We start from the raw sequence: 23,206 nt of genomic DNA on the forward strand, positions 1-23,206 counted from the left end.
CGGAGTTCCCTTTTAGGCTCTAATCCTTCCTTCTTCTAGCCCGGGGAGAAGGCGAGGGCGGTTCCCCAGAATGCCCGCCCCCAGGGAGTGAGGGGGCGGCAGGCAAGTACCCTCTATTTGCATAGCGCCCGGGACGTGGCGCGCACCGACGCCGCTTCCGCGTCGAGGGGAACTCCAAGTCCCGGAATGCCTCTCGGGTAGGTGCGTCACTTGTGTTGTGTTGGAAGTTGCGGGGAATCGAGTCTGGGAGGCGGGTCCGTTTTCAGAGACCCTGCTAGCACCTAGGAGGAAAACCCCGCTGAGGAACCTATAGGTGGGGTCGACTGACGGTCCGGGTCGCGCGTAGGGTTGGGGATTGGGGCCGGGTGGAGGGGTGAACTCCTGCGTTTCTGCACATCCTTTCCGTAGATGTCTCATATGGAGCTGGCGTTGGACCCGGGTGACCATGACCTGCTGGGCTTCTTGCTAGAGGAAAGCGGAGGTTTGGTGGCGGCGCCCGATGAGGCCTTGGAGGCTCCGCTGGGTTGGGAGCTGCCACTTTTTGAGGTAGGTAGGGGTCTGAGTCGGGGAGGCCCGGGGCCGGTTGTGGGGTGTGTCCCTGAGGCAGTGGGAGGTGATACGTTAAAGCCTGTTAATCTGAACCCTATGCAGGCTCTGAGCAATTGGGACGTAGAGGATTTCCTGAGCTGCCTGCCGAGTCCCCCAGCATCGTTGACCATTTTCAGCAATTCTAACCCCTGTCTTGTCCACCATGATCACACCTATTCTCTCTCACGGGAGCATGTCTCCATAGATCTAGGTAAGTCTGTAATAAGTGAAGTTTTGGGGGAGGAGAGGACTCACGGGCCTGGCTATTCATACTTTCCCTTTTTCAGATACTGAGAGATATGGAGAAGAGGGGGCTCAGATGACTCCATTGCATGTGGAGGAGCCGGCAGAGCAGGTACTTGACTTGATTTACAGGAGGATTATTCCCCGCATTGCACGGGTTGGGGCAGGATTCCCCATTCGTTTCTGACATCCCTTTGCAACTCTGCTGCCCACCTCTCAGGAACCCCAGGAGATTGCTAGGCTAATACTGACTGAAGAGGAGAAGAGGCTCTTGGAGAAGGAGGGGCTTACCCTGCCTGGGACGCTTCCTCTTACTAAGGTAAGACTCCCATTGGAGGAGGGTTGTGAGTCCCAAGTAGGCCAGTTCTGTTAATTTTATATCAGTAACTTGAAAAAGAACTGAGGTGAGAGATTAGCACATTTGTTGTTACCAGGAAGCTGGATGCAAGGGCAGATGGTGGTTTTGCAGGGCTTGTACAAAGTTTGGTGTTCTTTTTAAGTAAAAATTCAGAATTATCAGGGTAATGTTAGTAAAGGGATTTGGAAAGTACTGTGCAAGCATGGGTCCCTGACACTTATATTTCACTGGTTTCGCACTAATCTACCTATAGCTGAATAGTAGAATTAAGTATTAGGGTTCATCAAGGCTGGATTGAGTAGTATAACAAGAATAAGTGTAAAATCCCGATTGTCAAGCAGTGAGTGGCGGCCTCACATGCACAGCATTGTGATACTGTGATGAAATCAATGTTCATTAACAGAAAGGTTAAAAGAATTTTAAGTTCTTAAAAGTACAAGTTGAGGGAATTCCCTGGCAGTCCAGTGGTTAGGACTCTGTGCTTTCACTGCTGAGGGCCAGGGTTCAATCCCTGGTCGGGGAACTAAGATTCCACAAGCTGCGAAAAAAGAAAAGGTTGAGTCAACAGTGTGATATGGCTACTAACAAAGTGAATGGAGTTTGGAAGCTGTGTCGTCGGATACCAGTAAACTAACAGTGTTGCTGCTAGAAGGGCAGTAACCGTCTTGCTCTCCTTTTTACTGGCCAGAAAGCATCTTAGTGTCCAGTTTTGAGCCCCGATCTTTGACAGATATTAAGAGGATGCAGTCCATCCTGCGAAGAGCAGATAAGATGATGAGTTGTTTTTTGCCCAGTTTTTTTTAAACTCTGAAGAAATGTCAAGTGCTTTTAAATAGCTAAAGACCTTTGTTCTATTACAGCCCCAGAGATCAGGTGCTAGGTAAGTCTAATAGGTAGAAATAATAGAGGCAGATGTTGGCTCACGATAAGGAAGGTTTTTTTTAGTTAATAAAATTGTTACAGTGGCTTGGCTTATGACGGCATTAACAACTGGTCCTCAGAGGCACTCAGACAGAAGCAGAGTGCCTGTTGGTCAGGGAAGCTGTAGAAGGAATTTCCACATTGGGAAGATCGAACTCAGTTGCCTCCAAACTCTTTGGTCTAATGTTCCTCGGATGATACCCCTTTTCCTGTCTTCTCTCAGATGGAGGAACAAGTTCTGAAACGAGTGCGGAGGAAGATTCGAAACAAAAAGTCTGCTCAAGAGAGCCGCAGGAAGAAGAAGGTGTATGTGGGGCGTTTAGAGAGCAGGTATAAAAGGGAGTGGAACTCGGGGGTGGAGAGAACAGAGGTAATTGGAAGTGTTAGGTTTTTTAAGGGTGGATACAGGCCATGCCCCCACATCCCTGTTATTCCTCCAGGGTTCTGAAATACACAGCCCAGAATCTGGAGCTACAGAACAAAGTACAGCTCCTGGAGGAGGAGAATCTGTAAGCAACTCTTCGACATCAATCCTTTCTCATCTCTCCCATTTAATACTGTCTCAGTCTTTCTCTTGCTCCACACTTGATTTCTAATTAGGCAGCTCCCACGTGTAAGGTCTGGTGCTTGGCCTTTAGTGGGTCTCTGATTCTAAGAAGCTCATAATAGCAGGGAATAAATTTGCAAGTAACTATGGGTAAGTATCAAGAAGGAGAAAGGAGGGAATAAGAAAGACCTCATGTGGCGGATGGCATTTAATAGTAGATAGGATTCTTGGGTGGAGGTGTGGGGAGCATTCTAGGCAGAGAGAACACAGCATAGTCCAGTCTGGCTGGAACCCTAACACGGGTGAGTTGGGCTGGAAGGTAGAGAACGTATAATCCCTAGTGAGGATTGTGTGCAGAGCTGATCAGGCAGTGTAGAACCACTGAAGGGGTTTGCAAAAGGAGTTTAAATCAGGGCAGAGACGTGTGTGTTTGTTTTAGTGAGGTCAGGCATTTTGTTCACAGAGAGGAAGAGATCACTTGCAAAAATAGGTACAAAAGTAAGAGAGGATCCAGTGCACAGGTGGAGGAGATGAACTTAACAAGAGGGTTTTGTTGTATGTCAGGGTGCCAGGCCAGGGGCTGCTGTCTGTCCCCTCTCTTCCTCTAGGTCCCTTTTGGATCAGTTGAGGAAACTCCAGGCCATGATGATTCAGACAGCAAACAAAGCCAGCAGCGGCAGCACCTGTGTCTTGGTGAGGATGGTGATGGAAGGAGAGATTCTTTTCTCAGGTGGCACGGATAGGGGTGCAATGCAAAGCCCTTCTTCATCTCTTTTCTCCTGTGCTCTAGGTCCTGCTGTTCTCTTTCTGTCTCCTTTTCGTACCTGTGATGTACTCATCGGACACAAGGGGGAGTCTGCCAGCTGAGCGTGGAGGTGAGATCCTTGAGGATACCATTAAGGAAGGGCTAGGGGAGAAGCCCAGCCTGCCCTGAACGGCATTTGTCTCCTCAGTGTTGTCCCGCCAGCTTCGTGCCCTCCCCAGCGAGGACCCTCCCCAGCTGGAGCTGCCTGCCCTTCAGTCAGAGGTACCAAAGGACAGCTTGGACCATGAGCTCCAGGCTCCTAGCAATTCTTGCTGCCTCTTCTATCACATGCCTCAAGCTCCTAGCGCAGAGCCTCCCCTGAAGTTGCCACTGCCTGACAGTTTCTCAGCATCCTCCTGCCCAGGTCCCATCTCTCCCCTGCATGCAAATCTCACAAGTGAGGGAGGATGGCTCCCTACCCACGGCTCCACGTCTGTTATCTTGCCGGGTAGATATTCAGGCTAGGTGTGAGGATGTGGGGGCCTCAGTCATGGTCTGCAGCCCCCAGTCTGTGTTCAGAGGAAAAGGGACGGGAGGGGGCTCGCCTCAGGTCCTGGTGCCCTGTCAGGAAGCCTGAGGACTCAAACACACCACACTTACTGGCTTTCTGGGTCTTTTATTTGTACCCATGTATGTCTGTCACCCCATGAATGGGCCTGGGGGAATCAACTGACCTCCTTGAACACTTCATGCAGTGAGGGGATGGGGTGAAGAAAGAAATAAATAAGTGATTCTGATGCATGGGTCACCCTCAACCCCTCTTTACTGGCGCGGTTGGGTGGGGAGAAGGGAGGGCATGATTGTCCTGGTGGCTCAGGGCTGCAGGAGAGTTGGGGTGGGTGTGGAGGAGGAGGAAGGGCCAGGCTGAAGGCTGGGCTGTTAGCGCCTCCTTCCACAGTTCACGAGGCGCATTCTGGGCTTGGGTTTGCCACGGCTTCCTTTGGTCCAAGTCTGGGCCTGGTGCTTAGTCCCGTGTCCTGTTTGGCGATTGGCCCAGGGGCCTTTTTATGCTGCTGCTGCTGCAGGGCCAGCTGCATGGCCCAGATGCTCAGCGGCCGCATGTAGGCCAGCGAGCGGAACACCTGCTGCTGGCAGTACGCCTCAGGCGTCTGGAAGGCCAGGCCCAGGCGCTCCCACACAGTACGGTAGCAGCCTTCAGCTGTCCGGAAGCCCTCCCAAGTCAGGCCCTGTCGGGAGAGATGGCAGTCATATTACTTGGCAACCTCTGAGTAGCTATTTCAGCTGGACAGATGGAGAGAATAGGGTCTGTGCCCTCAGGGAGTTCCCAGCCAGTGGGGGAGATAAACTTGACTCACAGGCAGAAGCCTGAAGGCAGGAGATAGAATGCATGCCAGGGAAAAGGGGGAGGCTCTCTGGATGAATAAGATGACATTGAATTAGGCTGTACAGAAGTCTGATGGCTGAGGAAGTTTGCTAGGCCAAGGTACAGATGGCAGAGAGTTGGGGAAGGGAGTGAATTACCTCTTGGATCATGGTGGCTGCCAGCCCGTAGACCACACCCACCCAGACTTCATCAGACTGGACACTGGATCTATCAGGAACACCATGGGGCTGCATTCCATTCACAGCCCCCATGGCCCCTCCTGCAAAGCCCTGGACATTGAATTCAAAGATAGTTTGGAGAGCACGGACCACATGTGGGGTAGGAAATACCTAATGGGGCAAGGGAAGAAACACAGTCTCTTAAACTTGGTTCCCACCTCCAGGAAAAACCCTTACCTTTCTCTCCGGTTCCTCCTCCTAGTCTCTCACCTCACTGTCTCCTTCTCCTAGGCCACTGGCCCTCAGGAACCACTGGCCAGCACACTGGTCAGACATGATGCTATAGGACTGAGGCTGAGAGCTGCAGTCATAGTTGTAATAGCGGCCTGGAGGAGGGGAAGGACAAAGTAAGGCTCCTTGCCTCCCCAGAGCTGCCTTAAGATTCCTTAGGATCTCCCAACTCACCATTCCACAGCAGTCTCTCATAGGCTTCTTGGCCCCGGCTAAGGATGGAAGAAAATTTATCCTGGACCTCCCGTGCCCCACACAGAGCAGCCATCTTGACCATCACAGCCACAGCTGCCAGCCACAGTCCTCCACAGTAAGCACTGATCAGAGACACAGGTTCAGGGAATTAGCCTGGCAGCTCTAGCCACTCCCATGTAGAAATAATAGGCAGTCACTTGTCCTTAAGCCCACAATCCCTTGATGCTCAGTTCCCCACCTCAGGCCCCTGGAAATCCCTACCCCCCAACCTGGGGCCTGTGGTGACCCATCCATCATAGGTTTGGTCTGCATAGCCTCCATTCTCAATGAGTCCATCTTGGTCCTTGTCAAACTTCATTTCAGACTCCATCACGGCCTAGAGAGGGACCAAGATACTGAAGACCTAGATGCTAAGAAAAGACAACAGTAGCCAGCCGGGCTCTCCCCAAACACCAGGCAGCATGCCCCTGGCATGACCACTGCACATGCATCCCTTACCAGACACACAGGCCACATGTCCCTCAGGAAGCAGTGGTCACCCGTCAGGTAATAGTCCCGATAAACCTGCAGCACAAACTTCAGGTTCAGGTCCTTCCAGTCCGCAGTATCATGGACCACATATGCATTGACCCGGAGCCATGGCTCATCATCTGGGGAGGGGAGAAAACCTGTTTCATCTGCACTGCAGGGTAGGGTAGAGGGTGCAAAAACTGAGGAAGAGAAGCTCACTTGTGGAAGGACTTTTACCTGGATCCCCAACATCATGAGGCACGACGTTCCTCCTTTTCACAGGTGCTATTATCCCACTCATCAGGTACTGTTGCTGTGCCAGATCCTCCCTGAGAGTGGCCAGAGCTGGGGGAGCAGATACACAAGCGGGGGGCGCGGGGCAGGGAATGGGTAGGCTTGGGGTAGGGCACAGAACTGTGTGTGTATGACTCCAGAGGGGAACCAATAAGCAGGATCCACATTATGTTTGGGTGGAAGAGACAGTGTGAGGGACCACAAAGGTTCAGGGGCGTGGGGAGCTAAGAGGGCAGAAGAGGCACAAAAGGGACCCTCACCCATGTCATACTGCAGGCTGAGCTCGAGTTTGGGCCAGAGCATGACGAGGGCAAAGGAAGCGTAAAAGTGGACATCATATGTGTTGTACATGCGATATTCCTGGCCTGGAGGAATGAGGGAGACACACTGTTGCCAGGATTCCTGCTGCTCCTTCATACTGCCCTGCCTAGCTGCTCCTCTAGCATTGGGGGTGGGGCACTGTCACACTCCATACCTGACACCCCTCATCCCAACCAGTACCCTGGGATAGGCAAAACCCATCATCCCGCCTGGGGGCAGGGCACCAACCGGCCTCATGGATATGGCCTGCCATACTGCGAACACCAGCGGCCCGTACCTTCAAGGTAGCCGAATCGACCATACTCTCGTAGGAGGGGGCGGAGCTGACACATGCTCCCCACCGTCTCCTCTCGTAGGCAGTCCTCAGGAACTTCCAGCCATACTGTGCCCCCATCAGCCAGGAAGTATAGTTCATTGAACAGCGCAGATTTGTACCAGGCAGGCAAGGATCTGGGGAGTCAGGAGGAGGGAACAGTCCAGTGAGTGTGGACCTCCCAGGAAAGGACGGATTCTGGGGTTCAGCAGAGTAGGGGTCCCAAGTGAATCCCAGCCCAACTCTGCTGATTTTGGTGGGTGGAGACTGAATCAAGGAGTCCCAGCTGAGGTGTGAGTGCCTGGGAGAAAGGCAAGAGATGGGCCCCGTTGGCACCTGTCATCCAATACCGGGCTCTGCCAAGCCGAGATCCTCTCTTCCCAGTCTGCATATCTGCACAGTGCGTAGTGGCTAAGGGTGGGTGCTGCATGACCATCTGGGCCAAAGAACCTTGTGTACCGCCTGGGGTGGAGAGAAAGAGGAGGGATGAGAATGTGGGCTCCAGCTCAGAGCCCCAGCACCATGGACCCTGTGCTCTCTCATTCCCATCACCTGTAGTAGACCTGGCCCTTTGCTCCAAACATGATTCTGGGCATGTCCCAAGCCAGTGAGAACTCCAAGCGGCACTGGCCTCGAGGTGGCAGCTTGCCCATAACACACACTGCCCCAGCGAGGCCTACTCCTTTCTGCGAGGGGAGGCTTTGGCCTGAGAGAAGCGCAAGATGAATCAGCACAGGCACCCCCTTCAGCCGCAGGGGTCCCTAACATGGGAATAAAGCCTGCTTATTACCAGGCCTCCCCCCCCCGCTCCCAAGACAGGGACAACCTCTCTTCCCACCACCTCCCTGTCAGACCCCCCATCACCAGCGAGGGAGTCCAGCTGTCCATCCTGAAGTAGATCCTGCCACACCTGCTGCCCAGTGCTGTCAGGGTCAAAGGCTGTGAGGTGGGTTACCATGGTATCTGCCTGTTAAGGGACCAAAGACTCTGTGAGGAGAAACTCCACAGGTACACTGGCTCCTGACTAACTCCCCTGAATATATTCCCGCCTCCAAGTTCCAGAGGCTAGGGTGGTGAGGGTGGGACTCAGGAGGTGAGGAAGTGAAGAGACCATGGTGGCATGGGGGGTGGGCTAGGGCCAGGCTGAGAGTAGGGGTTCAGAGGCTATGGTATGGGGCAGCCTCCTCCATACCGTGAGTCGTGCAGCCAGAGCCATCGTGTAGGGATTTGGAGGGGTTGGATGATGCAGAAGCAGCCCCTGTACAGTCTCCCCATCACGCTCCAGACAGAAGGGCTCATTCCACAACCCCCCTGGGGCATCGTCTTCACCCCCCAGTCCATTCCGCATGGAGAACATGATGGACACGTCCAGGGCTTCATCCCCTTCATTTTCCACATCCCACACAAAGACTCCTACAGGCAGGCTGCTGTCCTGGGAGCAGAAGATCAGACTCAGATGGTCCCAGCGTATCCCTTCTGGCCCCACTCCCCAGGATCAGTCCTTGGCACCGATGATCTGACTCAAATACCCGGCAATATACTCTGTCTTCCACTTGCATCTCCCCATATTGCCTGGCAGGCTGTCTGCCAGGAGACAGAAGACCAATTGGGCAGTGGTCCTGGGAAACCAGTGTGATGTTCACTCTCCACCCCCTCTTGCATAGGTCATGGAACTTCCAGGAGAGACAGATCCTGGGGAAGGGAGAGCAATGGAGGAAACACAGAAGGGGAGCCTCACCTGGTAGTCATGGGGCAAGATGGGTGTGATCTGGCGGCAGGTCAGGGTGACATTTTGGCCAGGAAGCTGATAGACAGTCCAGGCTCGGGGATACAGGGCGTGGTAGAATGCAAAGTACCCACACAGGCCCCAGTTCCAGCTCTGCAGGACACTCGGGCGCTCCACAGACAGGACTTGCTGGTACACAGTCTGCCCTTTCCGGCGCAAACACACTGTGAACTAAACCAAGAAGGTACGTGGGCTGGAAAGGGGTAACCTACAGGTACCACAAACAAGTCTCCCTCTCCTCAGAGTAGCTCCTGCCCTGCCAGAGCCCGCAGTGGCGACCAACGCACCACAGCCTCTCTCATCCCCCAGGCCTTTCCCCCAGGCTCGGAGTGACCACCGAGTCGTGCCTCCCCCATCTATCTCCCTTCACTAATGTGGTCTTAGTGCCCTAAGCCAGGCCCTCACCATCTCTGCTTTTACTCTTCTGCCTCTTCTGAAATTTGGATTTCAGACTGATCTTTCTTACAGAGAAATCAAGATATGTTAGTCTGTGTTTATAGTTTCAGTGACTCCCCGTGGCCCTCAGCCTAAAGCCTAAACTCATCTACCTGGCTTTCAAGGCCCTTCTTGATGTGGCCTCTCCCCGCCCATCAGACTCATTACCTGTTCGAGCCCTTATATTCTGCTCATATCAAATACTGTTCCTTGAGAGCACTACATTTCCTTCTCCATGCCTTTGCTCATGTTCATTCTCCATTTGGTAAAACCCCTCATCCTTCAAGGCCTAGGTCAAATGCCATCTCCTCTCCTCAAGCAGTGAGTCATTCTGCTGTGTGTCCCCCTACCCCTCTAGTCTAGCATGTTATAATGTGCTCACATTCTGACTCTCTGACTCCTCTGGAAGGGAGGGTTATGAGGGATTAATATCTCTTCCTTGGTTCAAAGTATGCCTGATATCTTTAATGTATATATGTCTGTTATCTTTAATGTATATATCAAATAATTTTTTTATGTTGTTGGAATAGTAGGTAATGGTTAAGACCACAGGCTTTTAACCACAGAGAAAACTGGTTCTGAATCCCTGTGCTTCCATTTACCAACCATGTGACCTTGGGCACATTACTAAATCTCTTTGAATCTTAATTTCCTCATGTGTAAAATGGGCCTAATAATGGTACTTCCCTTGTAGGACTGTCTTTAAATATTAAATGTTATACAAAAGAGTCACAAGGCTGGAAGACATTCCCCCGGGATACCTCAGGGATGAGCCACAGAGGAAGCCTGGGCCATTGGGCAAGGCTGGTAAACCTGAACTAGGAAGGGCATTATCATTAACAGGACTCAAGGTCTGCTAGTCATTTCTCCTTTGAAGATAAGCTGAAAGCTGGAGGCCTCCCTCAGACAGGAAATAGGAACTTGGTGGACAACTCAACATGGGAGGGCACTAGAGAGATATGATGAAAGGTAGGACACATGCCTCTGGCAATCAAAGGCCTTCATCACTCCGTGATGAAGGAACACAGGGAAAAGAAGTGAAGCTTCAGAAAAGGGAAGAAGTCTGGAGATCTATGCCTGGGAGAGGGGCTTCCCAGGCCCCCAGCCAGAGAGACCTCCAGAGGAGTGACCACCAGCAGAGAAGCTGGCCTCTGGCTGAAGCCTGGCAAATCAGGGTGAGCAGTGGGCGCTCTGTGCATCCTGTCCTCCTGTGCATTTGTAGACTGTTGGTTTGTTTTCCCTTCTGATCTTTCAACCAGGTTAACTGATCCTGGAATTCCCTCACTCTCTGTGGCTGGCTACTGGCTCAGCTAGTGGAACTGGGGCAGCAAAGTAGGTAGGAAGCATTTACTAGAAAAATGAAGGGCACAGGGGTACCTTTTTTCTTTCAGGGAACGTGTGCTCTGAGTGTCTCGTTCCTATAGTACATCCTAGCACAGGGCTGGGCACACAGAAAGCATCCTGAAAGTACTTACTGGACTGAATCATGTACATCTCTAATTGCCACATCCTACACTAGCAAAGAGACCCTTCCTGGCCTGGGAAGTACTGCCTGGACCTCTCCTTCACCTCCTGGCTCTTACTTGATCAGCAATGACTGTTTGGTGCTGGTACATTCCAGGATTAAGCTGCCAACGACAGAACTGCCCTCTCCAGCCTCGGGTGATAGTGCCTCCCCCAATGCCACCCAAGGGACAACCTAGAGAAAGAATCAGGATGGTTAGTGGGGCATGGGAGAGGAAAACGAGCCCATTTCTCCCTTTTTAGACTATAAAGATGGATTCCTCTAAACACCATGGGGATATCAAATCGACACATTGTACATTTTAAACTTACACAATGCTATATGTTATATCTCAATAAAGCTGGGGAAAAAACCCTAGGGGATGGGTCAGTGCAAGTTAAATAAGCTGAAAGCCTCTTTGCCTAGCTCTGCAGTAGGCCTGGATGCTGGGCCCTCTGTGACTGGGGAGAGCTGGAGTGAGGCTCACCATAGATCTGTCTCAGGGGCACAGAGTTGATGAGGTCGATGAAAGGTGTCTTCTTCTCCACCTGGGTCTTCCGGTACCACCACTGCAAGTACCTAAGGAGCAAGGGGCAGTGTGAGTGGAGGGGCAGCGGGCGGCAGTCACCGGCCTCTCTTTGGACACCCAGCTGTGACTTCCCATTAAATGTCCCGAGGATCCATCGCCTTCACTTCCAAACCTCTCCTACTCTCAACATCTCTACAATTCAAGGTCCTCTCATCTTCCCAGTCACCCCAGGTCACAGTACGGGACTGTCTTTGTTTCTCCTCTCTACTCTCCTTAGAAGGGGCTTTCTGATCTTTTCACACCACTAACTCCAACACGACTGCTTTAATTTACTCCAGGAACTTTCGTCTGAGGTGCTGAAAGGGCCAGTTACGGTTTCCTGATTTATAATCACTCCCACCCCACATACAGGCATAGGCTGCTGCGATAACTTTCTTCTTTTTAAAATGATGATTTTCTTCCTGATTATGAAAGGTGAAAATTTGGAGAATGCACTAGGTGGAAGGTGAAAAAAATCCCACCCATATACAGCCAGTGTTTACATTTTGGGGCATTTCCTTTTAAGTCTTTTTCTTTTTTTTTTCCTTTTTCTTTTAAGTTCAGCATTTAAACTGTAAGCTTTCTAATTTTGCTCTCTCATAATATCCCAGTAAAGCGTTCTAAAAACCCCAACATTTTCCTGGTCTTATCACAGCTCTGTATCCAATAGGCAAAAGATTCTGTTTGGGATTCAAGGCTTTGACATCTCTCTCAAGTCTATTTTCTAATCTTCCTTCCTACAAATTCCCATTCAGAGTGGGTCCTCATTAAGCAACCCCTGCCCTGCCAAACTCTCTCCCAATTCCACTCTTCTCCCTCACCAGCTAGTTTATACACATTATTCAGGCACACCACTTGTAACCATGTAATTGGGTAACCCCGCTGAGGCTTAGTTTCCTCATCTACAAAATGGGGATACCTATTGCCCTTCCTACCTCAAGGAATGGTTGGAAGGGCAAATGGCACAGCAGATAGGAAAGCCACAAAGTGGAATATCTGTGCATACACCGTCTCAACTCCCAATCAGACACTGTCCTGTTATTTTAGTGTTCCTCATGTGAGTCTGACATACTTTTAAGTTTCTTGGGGAAAGGGACAGTGACAAAGACTAGTTGATTATTACCCACAGCTTCAAGCACAGGGCAGGGCACATGGTCTGCAGTCAGTAACTATTTGCTGAATTTACAAAGAACGTTATGTACAGACAATGGGGCATAAGAGAAATGAACAGGGACAGGAGCAAGGGGAGGGAAAATCTGACTAAAGAACAGGGAGGGTACATTTTGGGGGTGAGAGGAGAGGGAGGGAAGACGAAGGATGGGATGATTGGAAGGCAGATCTTCTTTGCCAGCTTAGAGGAAACTGGACTTTGAAACTGGAGGCCACAAAGGATTGGTGAAGGGAGGGAGGGCACAGCGCGGATTAGGGCAGTGAGGGAGAAATGCAAGATATGAAGATAGGCAGAACAAAGGAGTATCAGGCGCAGAACAAGCACTCAATACATATTTACTGGATGAATGGATTCTGGCTGAAAGGGAGAGCAACCAAAATTGAGTTCTTACCGCTCTAAGGCCAAGAGAACTCTGTCTTGCTGGAGCTCCTAATCACAGTACCTACCCCCAGTTCAGCTCCCTCTCAGAGCCCACCTTTCTCTCACTCCACTTAGCTGCTGGCCATTCCTGACCTATTTGGCCTTTTCCATAATTTCAGCCCCCACTTAAGAATAATCATTCAGAATTCTTCCTTGTCTCACCTCTGCTTTCTCCTCAATGCAGGACCTCATCTCATTCCCAAACCCCTGTGTCAGTGATCCCCACCCTGTCCTGGGATGCAGAGCCAAGTCCAGGGGGCTGAGCACAGCTTCAGGCCTCTGTGATTCGGCTCATACTTAGGGACTGGTGGGTAGGATGCCTACAGATGGGTTCTTGACCTCCACGTCCCCACCACATGCACCCCAATGTGCTGTTCTCAGTACCCCAGCCCTAGATCCTATTTTGACCCAAAGCCTTTGGGGGTCAAAACTAGGCAGGGTCAATTTCAGAAGCAGCCTGGAGGGATTATTTTTGTCTGGTACAGGCCACCCAGGGGAACTGGCAAAGGAGTCAGATACCCAGGCAGCCACAGGCCCTTCCCACTGCCTAGGGCTTGGGTTAGGTACACGGGCTCCCCACCCCAGCCCCAGAGCACTGACTGTGGAAGAGAAGGAGCCCCTATTTAAGAGGTTGCCAGGCCTGGGTTTCCCGAACTTTAAGCCTCCCTCCCCAGCTCTGTGTTTACTGTGTGGACTGACTCAGGATGACCTCTGGGTGATGCTTTCTCTTCTCACATCCACCTGCTCCTGTTAATAGGTCTTGGCCCCATCACTAGTCTTTGAACTCAGTGGGGATCTAGAGGGATCTGGAGGAGTTCTACAGCCCAGGATAAGCTCTTGGAGTGTCCGCCACCCTTGTGTGGGGGGAGACCAGGAAATGCTCTAGAAGATTATTACTGAGCTCTGGGGACACCTAAGGCAGTGCCTCTCTGGTCAAAGGTCTTTGCTTTTTATATAACGGGCCGTCTATTCCGGAATAGAGTGAACAGCACCTCTTATCGCTCTCTCCTTATGGTTGAGAGCAGGAAGGCTCTCACCCTTTCCCTGGAGCCAAAGCTTGAGGAAAGAAGCTGATGGGTGTTGGGACTATTAAATGCTGTGCCTAAAAAAGTTCAATGAATACTCCAGCTGCTCAGGAGAATCTGGGGCTGAGAATCCCGCCCCCTCCCCAGAAAACAACATTGTATCAGTACCACAGCTGCCAGAGTATCCCTTCCTACCTTGTCACAAAGTATAGCTAATCCCAAAGAGCAATCTCTGGAAAAGAGGGTGTATGTGAGAGGGAGCCTAAATGACTACAAGGCCCAAATGCTCCTGCTCTTTCTTGCTAAAAAGACAAGTTACAGGAAGGAAGGGGGTTGCAAAGAGATGTGACCTGGTCTCACCCTCCAAAACCATGGGCTTAAGAATTACGTTGGGAATGGGGGCCACCTGACTAGGACAAGGTATCCACCTATTTCTCACCCTTTCCTGCCGCTGCTGGAACAAAGTGAGGTATAATAAGGTAGTCTAGGCAATGTGATCTACTCACCTCAAGCCCATGCCCAAATGCTTCATTAGGTTGCTTAGCGAGACATTGTTGGCATTAAAGGGTTTCCTCTTCTCTGCAAACTCGTGAGCCAGGCAGATGCGCCAGCCAAAGGGAGGCACCTGGTAGCCCTTGGCTTTACCCTCATAGGAAGCCATCAGCTGCCCAAAGTCCTGCGGATTGCTGTAGCCCTGCTCATTCTGGGGTTGATTGTCTTCAGGGTTCTGGCAGTCTGTAACCTGCACAGCCTCAGTGCCTTCAGTATTTTCAGGGCAATAAGCCTGTGGACCCCCTTTGGCACAGCTCGTCTGTTCCGAGGCTGGGACTCCGGTTCTCATATTCCCTGGATTCTGGGTCCCCACGACCTCGGTGGTCTCGGTTCCCGAGCTTTCTGGTACAAAGTATCTGGCCAGCCAAGCCCAGATGTGGGCGCGGATTGTTGTTAGGTGTTCTCTCGGAGGGCCGGCCTCTGGGGAAAGCTGAGGTGAGCTAGTGTCTCCGTGGAGCCGGGGAGCTGTTGCTGCTGCTGCGGTGGCGGCGACAGCAATAAAGCCGCCACGGTCTCCCCCTCGGTCCTCTCTCTGGGTCCTGGGCGGGAAGGATCGGGCCTCGACGTCATTGGGCCGCGGTGATTAGCTGGCCCTGCCAAAGGGCGACTGGGCCCGCGGCGAGGGGAGGAGCCCTCGGGACCAGCCCGCCAGGCACCGCCCCCGGGGCCGGCCTGGGAGCTCGCGGCAGCCCCGGCCCACTCTCTGGGCCGTGGCACCAGGCCCCCCCCAGGGGTGGGCGCCGGGTCCCGCCGGCCAGTATCCGGGACGGCGTTCGCACCCGGGTGCCAGCCCGTGGGAAGGTGACGCAGGGCACCGGGACCACTCGGGCCCCTTCCGGCCCTGCCGGCCGGGTGCTTCCGGCCGGAAGGGGCTCCGAGGGGGAAGAGGTCGGGGGGTGGGGGGGGCGAGGGAAGTCCCGCCTCTGCCGCGGCCGCAGCCACGCACTAGGTCCCGGCCCGGTGGGGCGGGCGACCGAGGGCCTCGGTGCACCGAGCCCCCAGTTTCGACCGTGCGAGGTGTCCGGGCTAGGGACGCGAGATGCCGGGCGGCCGTGGCCCTGGGCTGGGACGTGGAACCTCGAGGGAAGGGGGCGGAGGCGGCCTGGGGGTCCCGGCGGGGTAGGGGGAATATTCGGCGCTGAGCGGGGCTGGGGGCTGGGATCCAGAACGACTCCCTCTCTCTCCGCAGTGCCGAGTCAGCTGCCGCCATACCTCCCTTCCGCCTTCCCGCATCCCAAATCTGGGCGCTTCCCTCTGACACCCTGGTGCTGAACGCCCATTCCCCGGGTCCTCACCCCCAGGGTCACCTGAGACACCCCTCCGGGCCGTGGTACTGACCTCTGATACCCCTTGTTTCCTTCTAGATCCGATTCCGGAGCTGCCATGATTGAAGTGGTAGCCGAGCTGAGCAGAGGTCCTGTGTTTCTGGCAGGGGAGACGCTGGAGTGTGTGGTGACCGTCACCAACCCCCTGCCCCCCACGGCCACTTCTGCATCCAGGTGGGGATGCCGGTACTGAAGAAGGTGGTCCTTCTGGGAGGAAGCCTGGTATCTATAGTGCTGAGCCAGAGCTCAGGTTGTCCTGTGACTACAGCACCACCTTCTTGCTCATTGAGCTCTCATTGTAGGAAAGGCTATTTAACATTTAAGATGTGGGTGACATAGCCCTCCACTCTCCTCTCCTCTCTTCTCCCCCACTCCCCCTTTTACCCAGTATACTTCTCTTTGTTTAATGGTTTCTCTTTGGGGTTCTGGATTCTCTGATCCAGAGGACAGCCGCCTCACTGTGTTTGTTGGTCATCTCAGTGGTAGGAAGTTTGGGGGAGCATCTGTGAGGTCAGGAACTGCCCTCTGATGTCCTCTTTTCCTCCTCCCACAGTGAGGCTCTGGCATGGGCCAGTGCCCAAATCCACTGCCAGTTCCATGCCAGTGAGAGTCGAGTAGCACTGCCTCCCCCTGACTCCAATCAGCCAGATGTCCAGCCTGAGAGCCAGACTGTCTTTCTACCACACCGAGGTTAGAGATGGGGCATTTGCCTTTGGAGGGGGACGGAATCATTGTTACCCAAGGGTGAAATTGTCAGATTGTTCTGGTGGGTCATTATAGTCTTTGTCGCACTGGGGATGTGGAAGAGTGTAGTTATTGCTTTGGCGGCGTAAAACTGTTCCTATCTCACAACGAGAAAAGAGGAGTGGCTTGGTTTGGGTTGCCCTTTGTTGGCAGTGCTTACTGCCCCCACTTGCTGTGCTAGCCTTCTCCAGTACTAGACAATGGGGTTATTAAGTTGCAGTTTTATCTTTTCTAGGTGAGAGGGGTCAGTGTATCCTTTCCACTCCACCAAAAATCCTATTCTGTGACCTGAGGCTAGACCCTGGAGAGTCGAAGTCATGTGAGTGACTGCCCCCTGACCCCTCGATTGCCTTCTAAGGCTCCTGGAGGGAGGACCTCTCTGGCTGCTTCTGGCTGCCCTGACTACTACCTCCCAACCAGACTCCTACAGCGAAGTGCTGCCTATAGAGGGACCACCCTCCTTTCGGGGTCAGTCAGTCAAGTATGTCTACAAACTGACCATTGGCTGCCAGCGTGTCAACTCACCCATCACTTTACTCAGGGTCCCTCTGAGGGTTCTTGTGCTGACTGGTAAGTAAGGGTTCCTGGAGGGAAGGGCTGGAGGAGAGCCTCACCAAAGCAGAAATGATCCTTAGAGGGTTTGTGAGAGGGGCTGGAGGGAAGCTTCCTGGTCTTAGTGAAGGTGTGAGGGGGTTGGGGAGAGAAGGTTCTGGAGCATAGGTGAGATGTGTACCTCAGCTGTGGCGTCCCTTACCTACAGCCCTCTCAGGTTGGAGTCTAAAACCCTACCCACTACTCTTCTCTCTGTTCTCTCCCACCACCTCTCCACTCATTTTCTCTCCAGGCCTTCAAGATGTCCGCTTTCCCCAGGAGGAGGCAGTTGCCCCATCCAGTCCATTCTTGGAAGAGGATGAATGTGGCAAGAAGGACTCATGGCTCGTTGAGCTGGCTGGGGAGCGCCTCATGGCTGCCACATCCTGCCGCAGCCTCCGTGAGAAGCCCTTCACGTTGTCCCACCCCATCCTCCCCTCAGTATTCCTGTCTCAGAGATTGAGTCTCCTAGCTGCCACATTCTCCTGAGGATCCAGTGGTACCTCACCCCAGATTCTAAAGGAAAAGCCACACCTTTTGGCCTCTGGCTTCCAGCCCTAGACATTCCCCAGTGCAGACCCCAGGCTTACTGTGTCCCATTCTCCCCAGATCTGTACAACATCAGTGATGGCCGAGGAAAAGTTGGGACATTTGGCATCTTCAAATCTGTATACAGACTTGGCGAGGACGTGGTGGGGACCTTAAACTTAGGGGAAGGAACTGTAGCTTGTTTGCAGGTGAGAAAGGAGAGGGACTTTGGGGGAACTGGGTCTGAAGGTCTGGGTGGAAAGAGAGGGCCTGCATAAAGAGGGGTGGCAGGTAGAAATGGGCAGTGAGGTCACCCAGGATCCCTCTGGTAAAACAGCGTGAGGTTGGGCTGCCCTCCCACCCGGAGTCAGCGCATCCCAGCGCCTGCCAGCACGCACTTCTCTTCTTGCTCCCAGTTTTCAGTGAGCTTACAGACGGAGGAGCGTGTGCAGCCTGAGTACCAGCGGCGCCGCGGGGCAGGAGGTGCCCCCTCTGTGTCTCATGTCACTCATGCCCGGCACCAGGAGTCCTGCCTACATACAACCAGAACGAGCTTCTCCCTCCCCATCCCTCTCAGCTCCACACCAGGCTTCTGCACAGCCGTTGGTGAGACCCTGACTATTACCGGGGGTGGGGGGGCACGGTAAGATGCTGCGCTTAGGTAGCGTATAATGAATCCTGATTCCTAACACACTCCCAGACATACCCATATCCAGTCTGTGACTCTCAACACTTTCTCAGACCTTCAGCCTGTTTCCTGGGTGCACTGACCCCTAAATTCTTAACAGTTTTGCACATCTTCACTCCCTCTACCCACTGGGACCCTGTGATGCACTGATCTCTGACTCGCCATTGCATTTACTTCAAGCTACGAAGTCTTGACTGTCTCACACTTGGGTTATTAGGTAGTTGATGCCATCATCCTTACTGTCACGGTTCCAGTTTACACACTAGATTTCTTCAGCCAAACTCTCGATCCTAGCTCCCTGACCCACACCTCCCCGCTCTTCCTGAATACAGGTTTGGTTTTTTTTTCTCATTTGCTAACCACATCCTGTCATTGGGTTTTACTCCTGGCTTCTAATGCTTCTACCTTTATCTTTTTTCCCACAGTATCCCTGAAGTGGCGTTTGCATTTTGAATTTGTAACATCCCGAGAACCAGGTTTGGTGCTCCTCCCTCCCATGGAACAGCCCGAGCCTGTCACCTGGACAGGGCCTGAGCAAGTGCCCGTGGACACCTTCAGCTGGGACCTCCCCATCAAGGTGCTGCCTACAAGCCCTACCCTGGCCTCATATGCGGCCCCAGGCCCCAGCACCAGCACCATAACCATCTGAAACTGGCCCACGTGGCACTGCTTTCTTCAGGATCCTGAGAACTCAGCACCTGGACTCTAGTAGGGCCCATTTTTTCCACCTGGGGTCCAGTGGCACAGATAATGAGAGGCAGGCTTTCAGCTGTAGCATTAATTTATTTATTCAGAATAAATGGGCAGCTTCTAGTGGTTTCCCTGGAAGTGGCAGCAGCAGTGGGCAGTCAGCAAAAGGGTGGTCGGTTGAGTTTAGCTGGAGTGGGGAGCAGGAGCCGCAGGAATAGGGGTGTTAGCTGAGCCCCACTCTGGGTCGGGCCCTCCCCCTTTGCAGGGCAGCCGGGGGTCAGATTTTTGCACCAGGGAGAACTGGCACGTTCCTGCCTCCTGACGTACCTCACACCCAGCGGGGAAGTCGATAGGATGTTGGGACCTGGGGAACCAAAGGACGGGGAAGGAGTCAGGACAGTGAAGGTCCACCTTTATCCCTGCCTCGCATCCCCCCTCCCAGCATTCCTCCCATATCTTCCCCCAGTGCCCCTGTCCCCCCTAACCGAGCTCTTGCCTGCCGTATATGGATTTTTTTCGTTTCATAGCAGGAATATTTTCCCTCCAGATCCACCCCAGCTCCCCTTACTTTGTAGCCTGAAGCCTTCTCTCTCACATTTTTGTTGGTACCTTCAGGTTCGGCCAGCTTCATACTGCTACTTTGTTCATTCTCACACCACAGCAATCTAGTCATGCCCTGGCCATCTCTCAGTCACTCACATCAGAGCCATTCTCTCTGGCCCTCAGTGGTCACTCACGTGTCACAGCAGCCCACACCGACGGGATGCAGGCAGGTGCAGTGGAAACAGTCCTTGCGGAGCCAAGACTCGCCCAGGGTGAAATATTTCCCTTCATGGTGGCAGGGCGCTAGGGAAGAGCAGGAAATGTTAGTGTGCTGGAGCGCAGGGAGTAAGTGCTGCCGCCCCCGCGTTTACCCTCTCCTGTTTCCCAGCTCGGGGGGTCTGGGTCTTCTGACACAGGATCACCCCTGAGCCCCCTTCCTCCCAGTGCCCTCTGCTCCTGTCCTTCCCTAACGCCTCACCCTGCTTTACCTTGAGCTTGGAAGTAGCACTTGCTGTGGACTCCTGGGTGCTGGAGGAGCAGAGATATCACCAAGCAGGTGATCCCCCAGCCGCCCAGGGTCCCCTTAGCCTGTCCAGCCCATAGCATCCATAAGGCCATTCCTGCAGTACGGCCCTTTCAGACCGTTCCTGGCTTCTGTTCAGGCTACTCTGGTCTTGTCTCCTTGGCTTTTCTTTGTTTCTCTCGTTGAGTCTTAGTTTCTGTCTTTCTCCCCTGGGCTCCTGTCTCGCACCATCTCCGTGCCCTCTCACAGGCTTGGGGATGTTTATAAAGTGAGGACCCTGGCCCCCTGCTGAGTAGAGCTGGAAAAGCTGTAACTCTGTTTCCTGAGGTGAGGGCATGAAAACAAGAGGTCTAGCTTTAACAAGCTGTGAGAGCTGATTCATGCCCCACACAGCTAGGGGGAGGGAGGTGGCCATGGAAGGGGCACTGGACTGGGCACTTCCCCAGCAAGGAGGTGGGACGGGTGGGGGCCCCCAGGTGGTCCCCAGAACTCCTCCCTGGCCTGGAGAGGAAGCATTCCACCATCTCCCCCCAGCCCCTGTAACACACACACACACACACACACACACACACTCTCTCTCTCTCTCTCTCTCTCTCTCTCTCTCTCTCTCTCTCTCTCTCTCCAGGGGTGTGTACGCTGGGATCCCTGCCTGGACCGGAGGGAGGCATTTCCTGGGGATGGCTAATCCTGTGCCCCAGCCAAACCGAGGAGATGCAGTAGGGTGCGACAGCCACTCTCTCTCTCTCTCTCTCACTCCAGGGGTGTGTACGCTGGGATCCCTGCCTGGACCGGAGGGAGGCATTTCCTGGGGATGGCTAATCCTGTGCCCCAGCCAAACCGAGGAGATGCAGTAGGGTGCGACAGCCAGAGGCTCCAGGAGAGCGAACGGGCACCTGGAGTGGAGAATGTTTCTCTCAGACCCTAGGGCAGGGTCTCCTTGCAGTATCCTAGAGATATGGCTGCCCCTCAGAGATTAGGGCTAGGGGGCAGGTGTCTCTTTTTTACAGGCATCCCAGAGATTATCCATTGTTCATCACCCCTAAACATACTGCAAATAAAGGTTCTCCCCATGTCTGGGGATGGTTCTTTCAAAGAAGAACATCTCTAAATGCCCTAATGGTATGGGTCACTCCAGTTTCACAGAGATACCGCCCTTATCTCCTGTACATTATGGAATGAGAATTCAGGAACTTATCCTCTGACATCCTTTTTTGGGTTTCCTGAAGGTTCTGGAGAACCTAAAGATGGGTGATTAAGAGTATAGGTTATACGGCTTCCCTGGTGGCGCAGTGGTTGAGAGTCCGCCTGCTGATGCAGGGGACACGGGTTCGTGCCCTGGTCCGGGAAGATCCCACGTGCCATGGAGCGGCTGGGCCCGTGAGCCATGGCCACTGAACCTGCGTGTCCGGAGTCTGTGCTCCGCCAACAGGAGAGGCCACAACAGTGAGAGGCCCGCGTACCACAAAAAACAAACAAACAAACAAACAAAAAAAAACCACAAGAGTATAGGTTATAGAGTCAGACTCTGGATATAGATCCTGATTCTACTTAAGAGCTGTGTGACATTGGGCAAGTTAGTTCACCTCTCTAAACCTGTTTCCTTATCTGTAAATTGGGATAGCAATATTAACTCATAGAGTTGTCAAGAGGACGAAATGAGATAATGCGTGTAATGCTCCTAGTACTGTCCCTGGCACATAGCCCTCCGAAAAGAGTGACTACTGTGGCTGGTGCTAGACGTTCCTTTCTTTGAATGATGGTGAGCAGCTCTGTGTGCACAGCTGAGAGCTTCTGCTGAGGCTGCTATCTCCTGGCACAGACTTCTGCCTCTTTCACACTTAAGCTTCTTGTCATCCCTACCACTTTCAAGACCTGCCTCCAGCAACATTTTGCTTTTGGTTGGTGTATGCTTGAAATTCTAAATGTCTGCTTTGAGAAACAGTGTTGCTAATAAGCCTACTTTTCCTAGGTCAGTACCCTCACTTCTACCCTGGGAAGAGGTATCCTTTTTCCATCCTTCCAGCTAACTTTAGGACTCCTGCTTTTTCTGGTAAGGATTTTGATCCACTTCTTCCCATCCTCACTCAAGTGAACTCTCAAGTTCTCCTTTCTGACCAGTCTAATGCTGGCCATCTCATTGGTACTAATTGCCCCAATCAAGCTGGATTTCTTTCCCTTTTTCACACTTCAAAGACCCCTGTTCCAGCTATTCTCCTCCTACCCACAGGGCCAATCACTTTGGCATTTATTCTATTTTTCCTTGTAAGTCTCTAGTTCCATTTACCCCAAGACTCCCACTCCCTGCCACCCAGTGGTTCAGATCCAACTACTTCTGGCTGACTTTTCCAGAGGGATACCCTTCCTCTCACCTCCTCACCATTCAGAAACAACTTCGCCAGTCCACCCCAAACTCCCTATCTGTTTTCTTCCAAGAAGACAGCTTAAGTGGCTGGAGATGCGGACTGCACCGCACCTTCCCCCAGTCAGGTCTGATATCCGTTCCATTTCAGAGGAGCACCAAGAGAAGAAAAGAAAACTCACAGAGGAGCAAGGTGCCTGGATGTAGGCTGGCGTGTGGGAGGCATGGCCTTGGACTGCTCAGGGCTGGAGCAGGTGGATTAGAAGGCCTGACTAATAGAAGGGCCCAGAAGTCTTGTCAGTGGTCAGTAGCTCTGCTGGTGCCTTTGTGGGCACCAGCTGACACCCTTGATGTTTGGACCATAGACTACCTTCTGCTCCTGCATCCTGGAGCCAAACCAATAGGGGGCGGACCCTAGGGGGGAGCTAGGGAGCTTGAAGGTGGTGGTGGTGGTCATGCTGTAGGCAGGGGCGGCCCGATGGGGATTGGTGTGTGTGAGGTCATGGGACAGGAGAGGTGAGAGTTAACCGCCTGTAATGAAGATGAGGTAGGTATATAGGGGCAGGAGTAGGGGTCTTCTGGAAAGAAAGGCTGGGGTGGAGCCAGGAGCCCTTTCCCAGAAGTTGGGTGGGGGAGAGGGCGGCGGGGAGGTGTTGGTTGAACCCGTTTCTTGCACGCCTGCGGGTGTGCGCGCTCGCGTGTGCATCTGCCTAGCTTCTTGGGGCCAGAGGCCACGCTTGTTGGCGCGTGTGTTGGGGGCTGGGGGTTCTGTGGTCAGCGCTCAACTCCGCGATGCCAGTTGGTGGGCGGGGGGGCGGGCGCGACGGCTGGCTCTCGGGCTGGGAGGGGGCGGCTGGCGAGCGCT

General features: G+C 53.1%; 4 protein-coding genes across 10 annotated transcripts; 2 read left to right on the plus strand and 2 right to left on the minus strand.

The window, feature by feature from the left end:
- The first annotated feature begins 55 nt into the window (after positions 1 to 55).
- CREB3 (cAMP responsive element binding protein 3) lies at positions 56 to 4,199 on the plus strand. Of its 3 annotated transcripts, none has more exons than XM_024762961.1 (10): positions 56 to 197; positions 409 to 546; positions 652 to 799; positions 876 to 943; positions 1,052 to 1,150; positions 2,334 to 2,440; positions 2,551 to 2,619; positions 3,266 to 3,350; positions 3,448 to 3,532; positions 3,611 to 4,199. In XM_024762961.1, the coding sequence occupies exons 2-10, from the start codon at positions 409 to 411 to the stop codon at positions 3,925 to 3,927; spliced, it is 1,116 nt and encodes a 371-aa protein (XP_024618729.1). In that variant the 5' UTR covers positions 56 to 197; the 3' UTR covers positions 3,928 to 4,199. The 3 variants fall into 3 exon arrangements, with proteins under 3 accessions (XP_024618729.1, XP_024618730.1, XP_024618728.1); XM_024762962.1 differs by having other exon boundaries at positions 65 to 201; XM_024762960.1 differs by lacking the exon at positions 56 to 197 and adding an exon at positions 205 to 313.
- GBA2 (glucosylceramidase beta 2) lies at positions 4,063 to 14,842 on the minus strand. Of its 3 annotated transcripts, XM_024762953.1 has the most exons (17): positions 14,305 to 14,842; positions 11,102 to 11,193; positions 10,694 to 10,809; positions 8,628 to 8,846; positions 8,082 to 8,321; positions 7,754 to 7,856; positions 7,442 to 7,595; positions 7,226 to 7,351; positions 6,854 to 7,026; positions 6,516 to 6,620; positions 6,199 to 6,306; positions 5,950 to 6,101; positions 5,721 to 5,827; positions 5,431 to 5,573; positions 5,236 to 5,351; positions 4,945 to 5,136; positions 4,063 to 4,649 (listed from the first exon to the last, which is right to left on the minus strand). In XM_024762953.1, exons 1-17 carry the CDS (start codon positions 14,637 to 14,639, stop codon positions 4,362 to 4,364), a joined length of 2,769 nt encoding a protein of 922 aa, XP_024618721.1. In that variant the 5' UTR covers positions 14,640 to 14,842; the 3' UTR covers positions 4,063 to 4,361. The 3 variants fall into 3 exon arrangements, with proteins under 3 accessions (XP_024618721.1, XP_024618723.1, XP_024618722.1); XM_024762954.1 differs by lacking the exon at positions 4,063 to 4,649 and having other exon boundaries at positions 4,947 to 5,076; positions 5,203 to 5,351; positions 14,305 to 14,782; XM_024762955.1 differs by lacking the exons at positions 10,694 to 10,809; positions 14,305 to 14,842.
- Positions 14,843 to 15,023: 181 nt separating this feature from the next.
- On the plus strand, positions 15,024 to 18,895 carry RGP1 (RGP1 partner of RAB6A GEF complex). 3 transcript variants are annotated; one of them, XM_024762959.1, is made up of 9 exons: positions 15,024 to 15,151; positions 15,715 to 15,849; positions 16,229 to 16,365; positions 16,655 to 16,738; positions 16,840 to 16,989; positions 17,264 to 17,410; positions 17,620 to 17,747; positions 17,955 to 18,144; positions 18,652 to 18,895. In XM_024762959.1, the coding sequence occupies exons 2-9, from the start codon at positions 15,734 to 15,736 to the stop codon at positions 18,873 to 18,875; spliced, it is 1,176 nt and encodes a 391-aa protein (XP_024618727.1). In that variant the 5' UTR covers positions 15,024 to 15,151; positions 15,715 to 15,733; the 3' UTR covers positions 18,876 to 18,895. The 3 variants fall into 3 exon arrangements, with proteins under 3 accessions (XP_024618727.1, XP_024618726.1, XP_024618725.1); XM_024762958.1 differs by lacking the exon at positions 15,024 to 15,151 and adding an exon at positions 15,260 to 15,367; XM_024762957.1 differs by lacking the exon at positions 15,024 to 15,151 and adding an exon at positions 15,322 to 15,469.
- Positions 18,896 to 19,068: 173 nt separating this feature from the next.
- MSMP (microseminoprotein, prostate associated) lies at positions 19,069 to 20,668 on the minus strand. The gene is made up of 3 exons (XM_024762963.1): positions 19,948 to 20,668; positions 19,654 to 19,762; positions 19,069 to 19,280 (listed from the first exon to the last, which is right to left on the minus strand). Exons 1-3 carry the CDS (start codon positions 20,075 to 20,077, stop codon positions 19,100 to 19,102), a joined length of 420 nt encoding a protein of 139 aa, XP_024618731.1. The 5' UTR covers positions 20,078 to 20,668; the 3' UTR covers positions 19,069 to 19,099.
- Between the last annotated feature and the right edge of the window lie 2,538 nt (positions 20,669 to 23,206).

The sequence above is a fragment of the Neophocaena asiaeorientalis genome, unplaced genomic scaffold, assembly GCF_003031525.2.
Source record: "Neophocaena asiaeorientalis asiaeorientalis breed wild unplaced genomic scaffold, Neophocaena_asiaeorientalis_V1.1 scaffold449, whole genome shotgun sequence".
Lineage (NCBI taxonomy): Eukaryota > Metazoa > Chordata > Mammalia > Artiodactyla > Phocoenidae > Neophocaena > Neophocaena asiaeorientalis.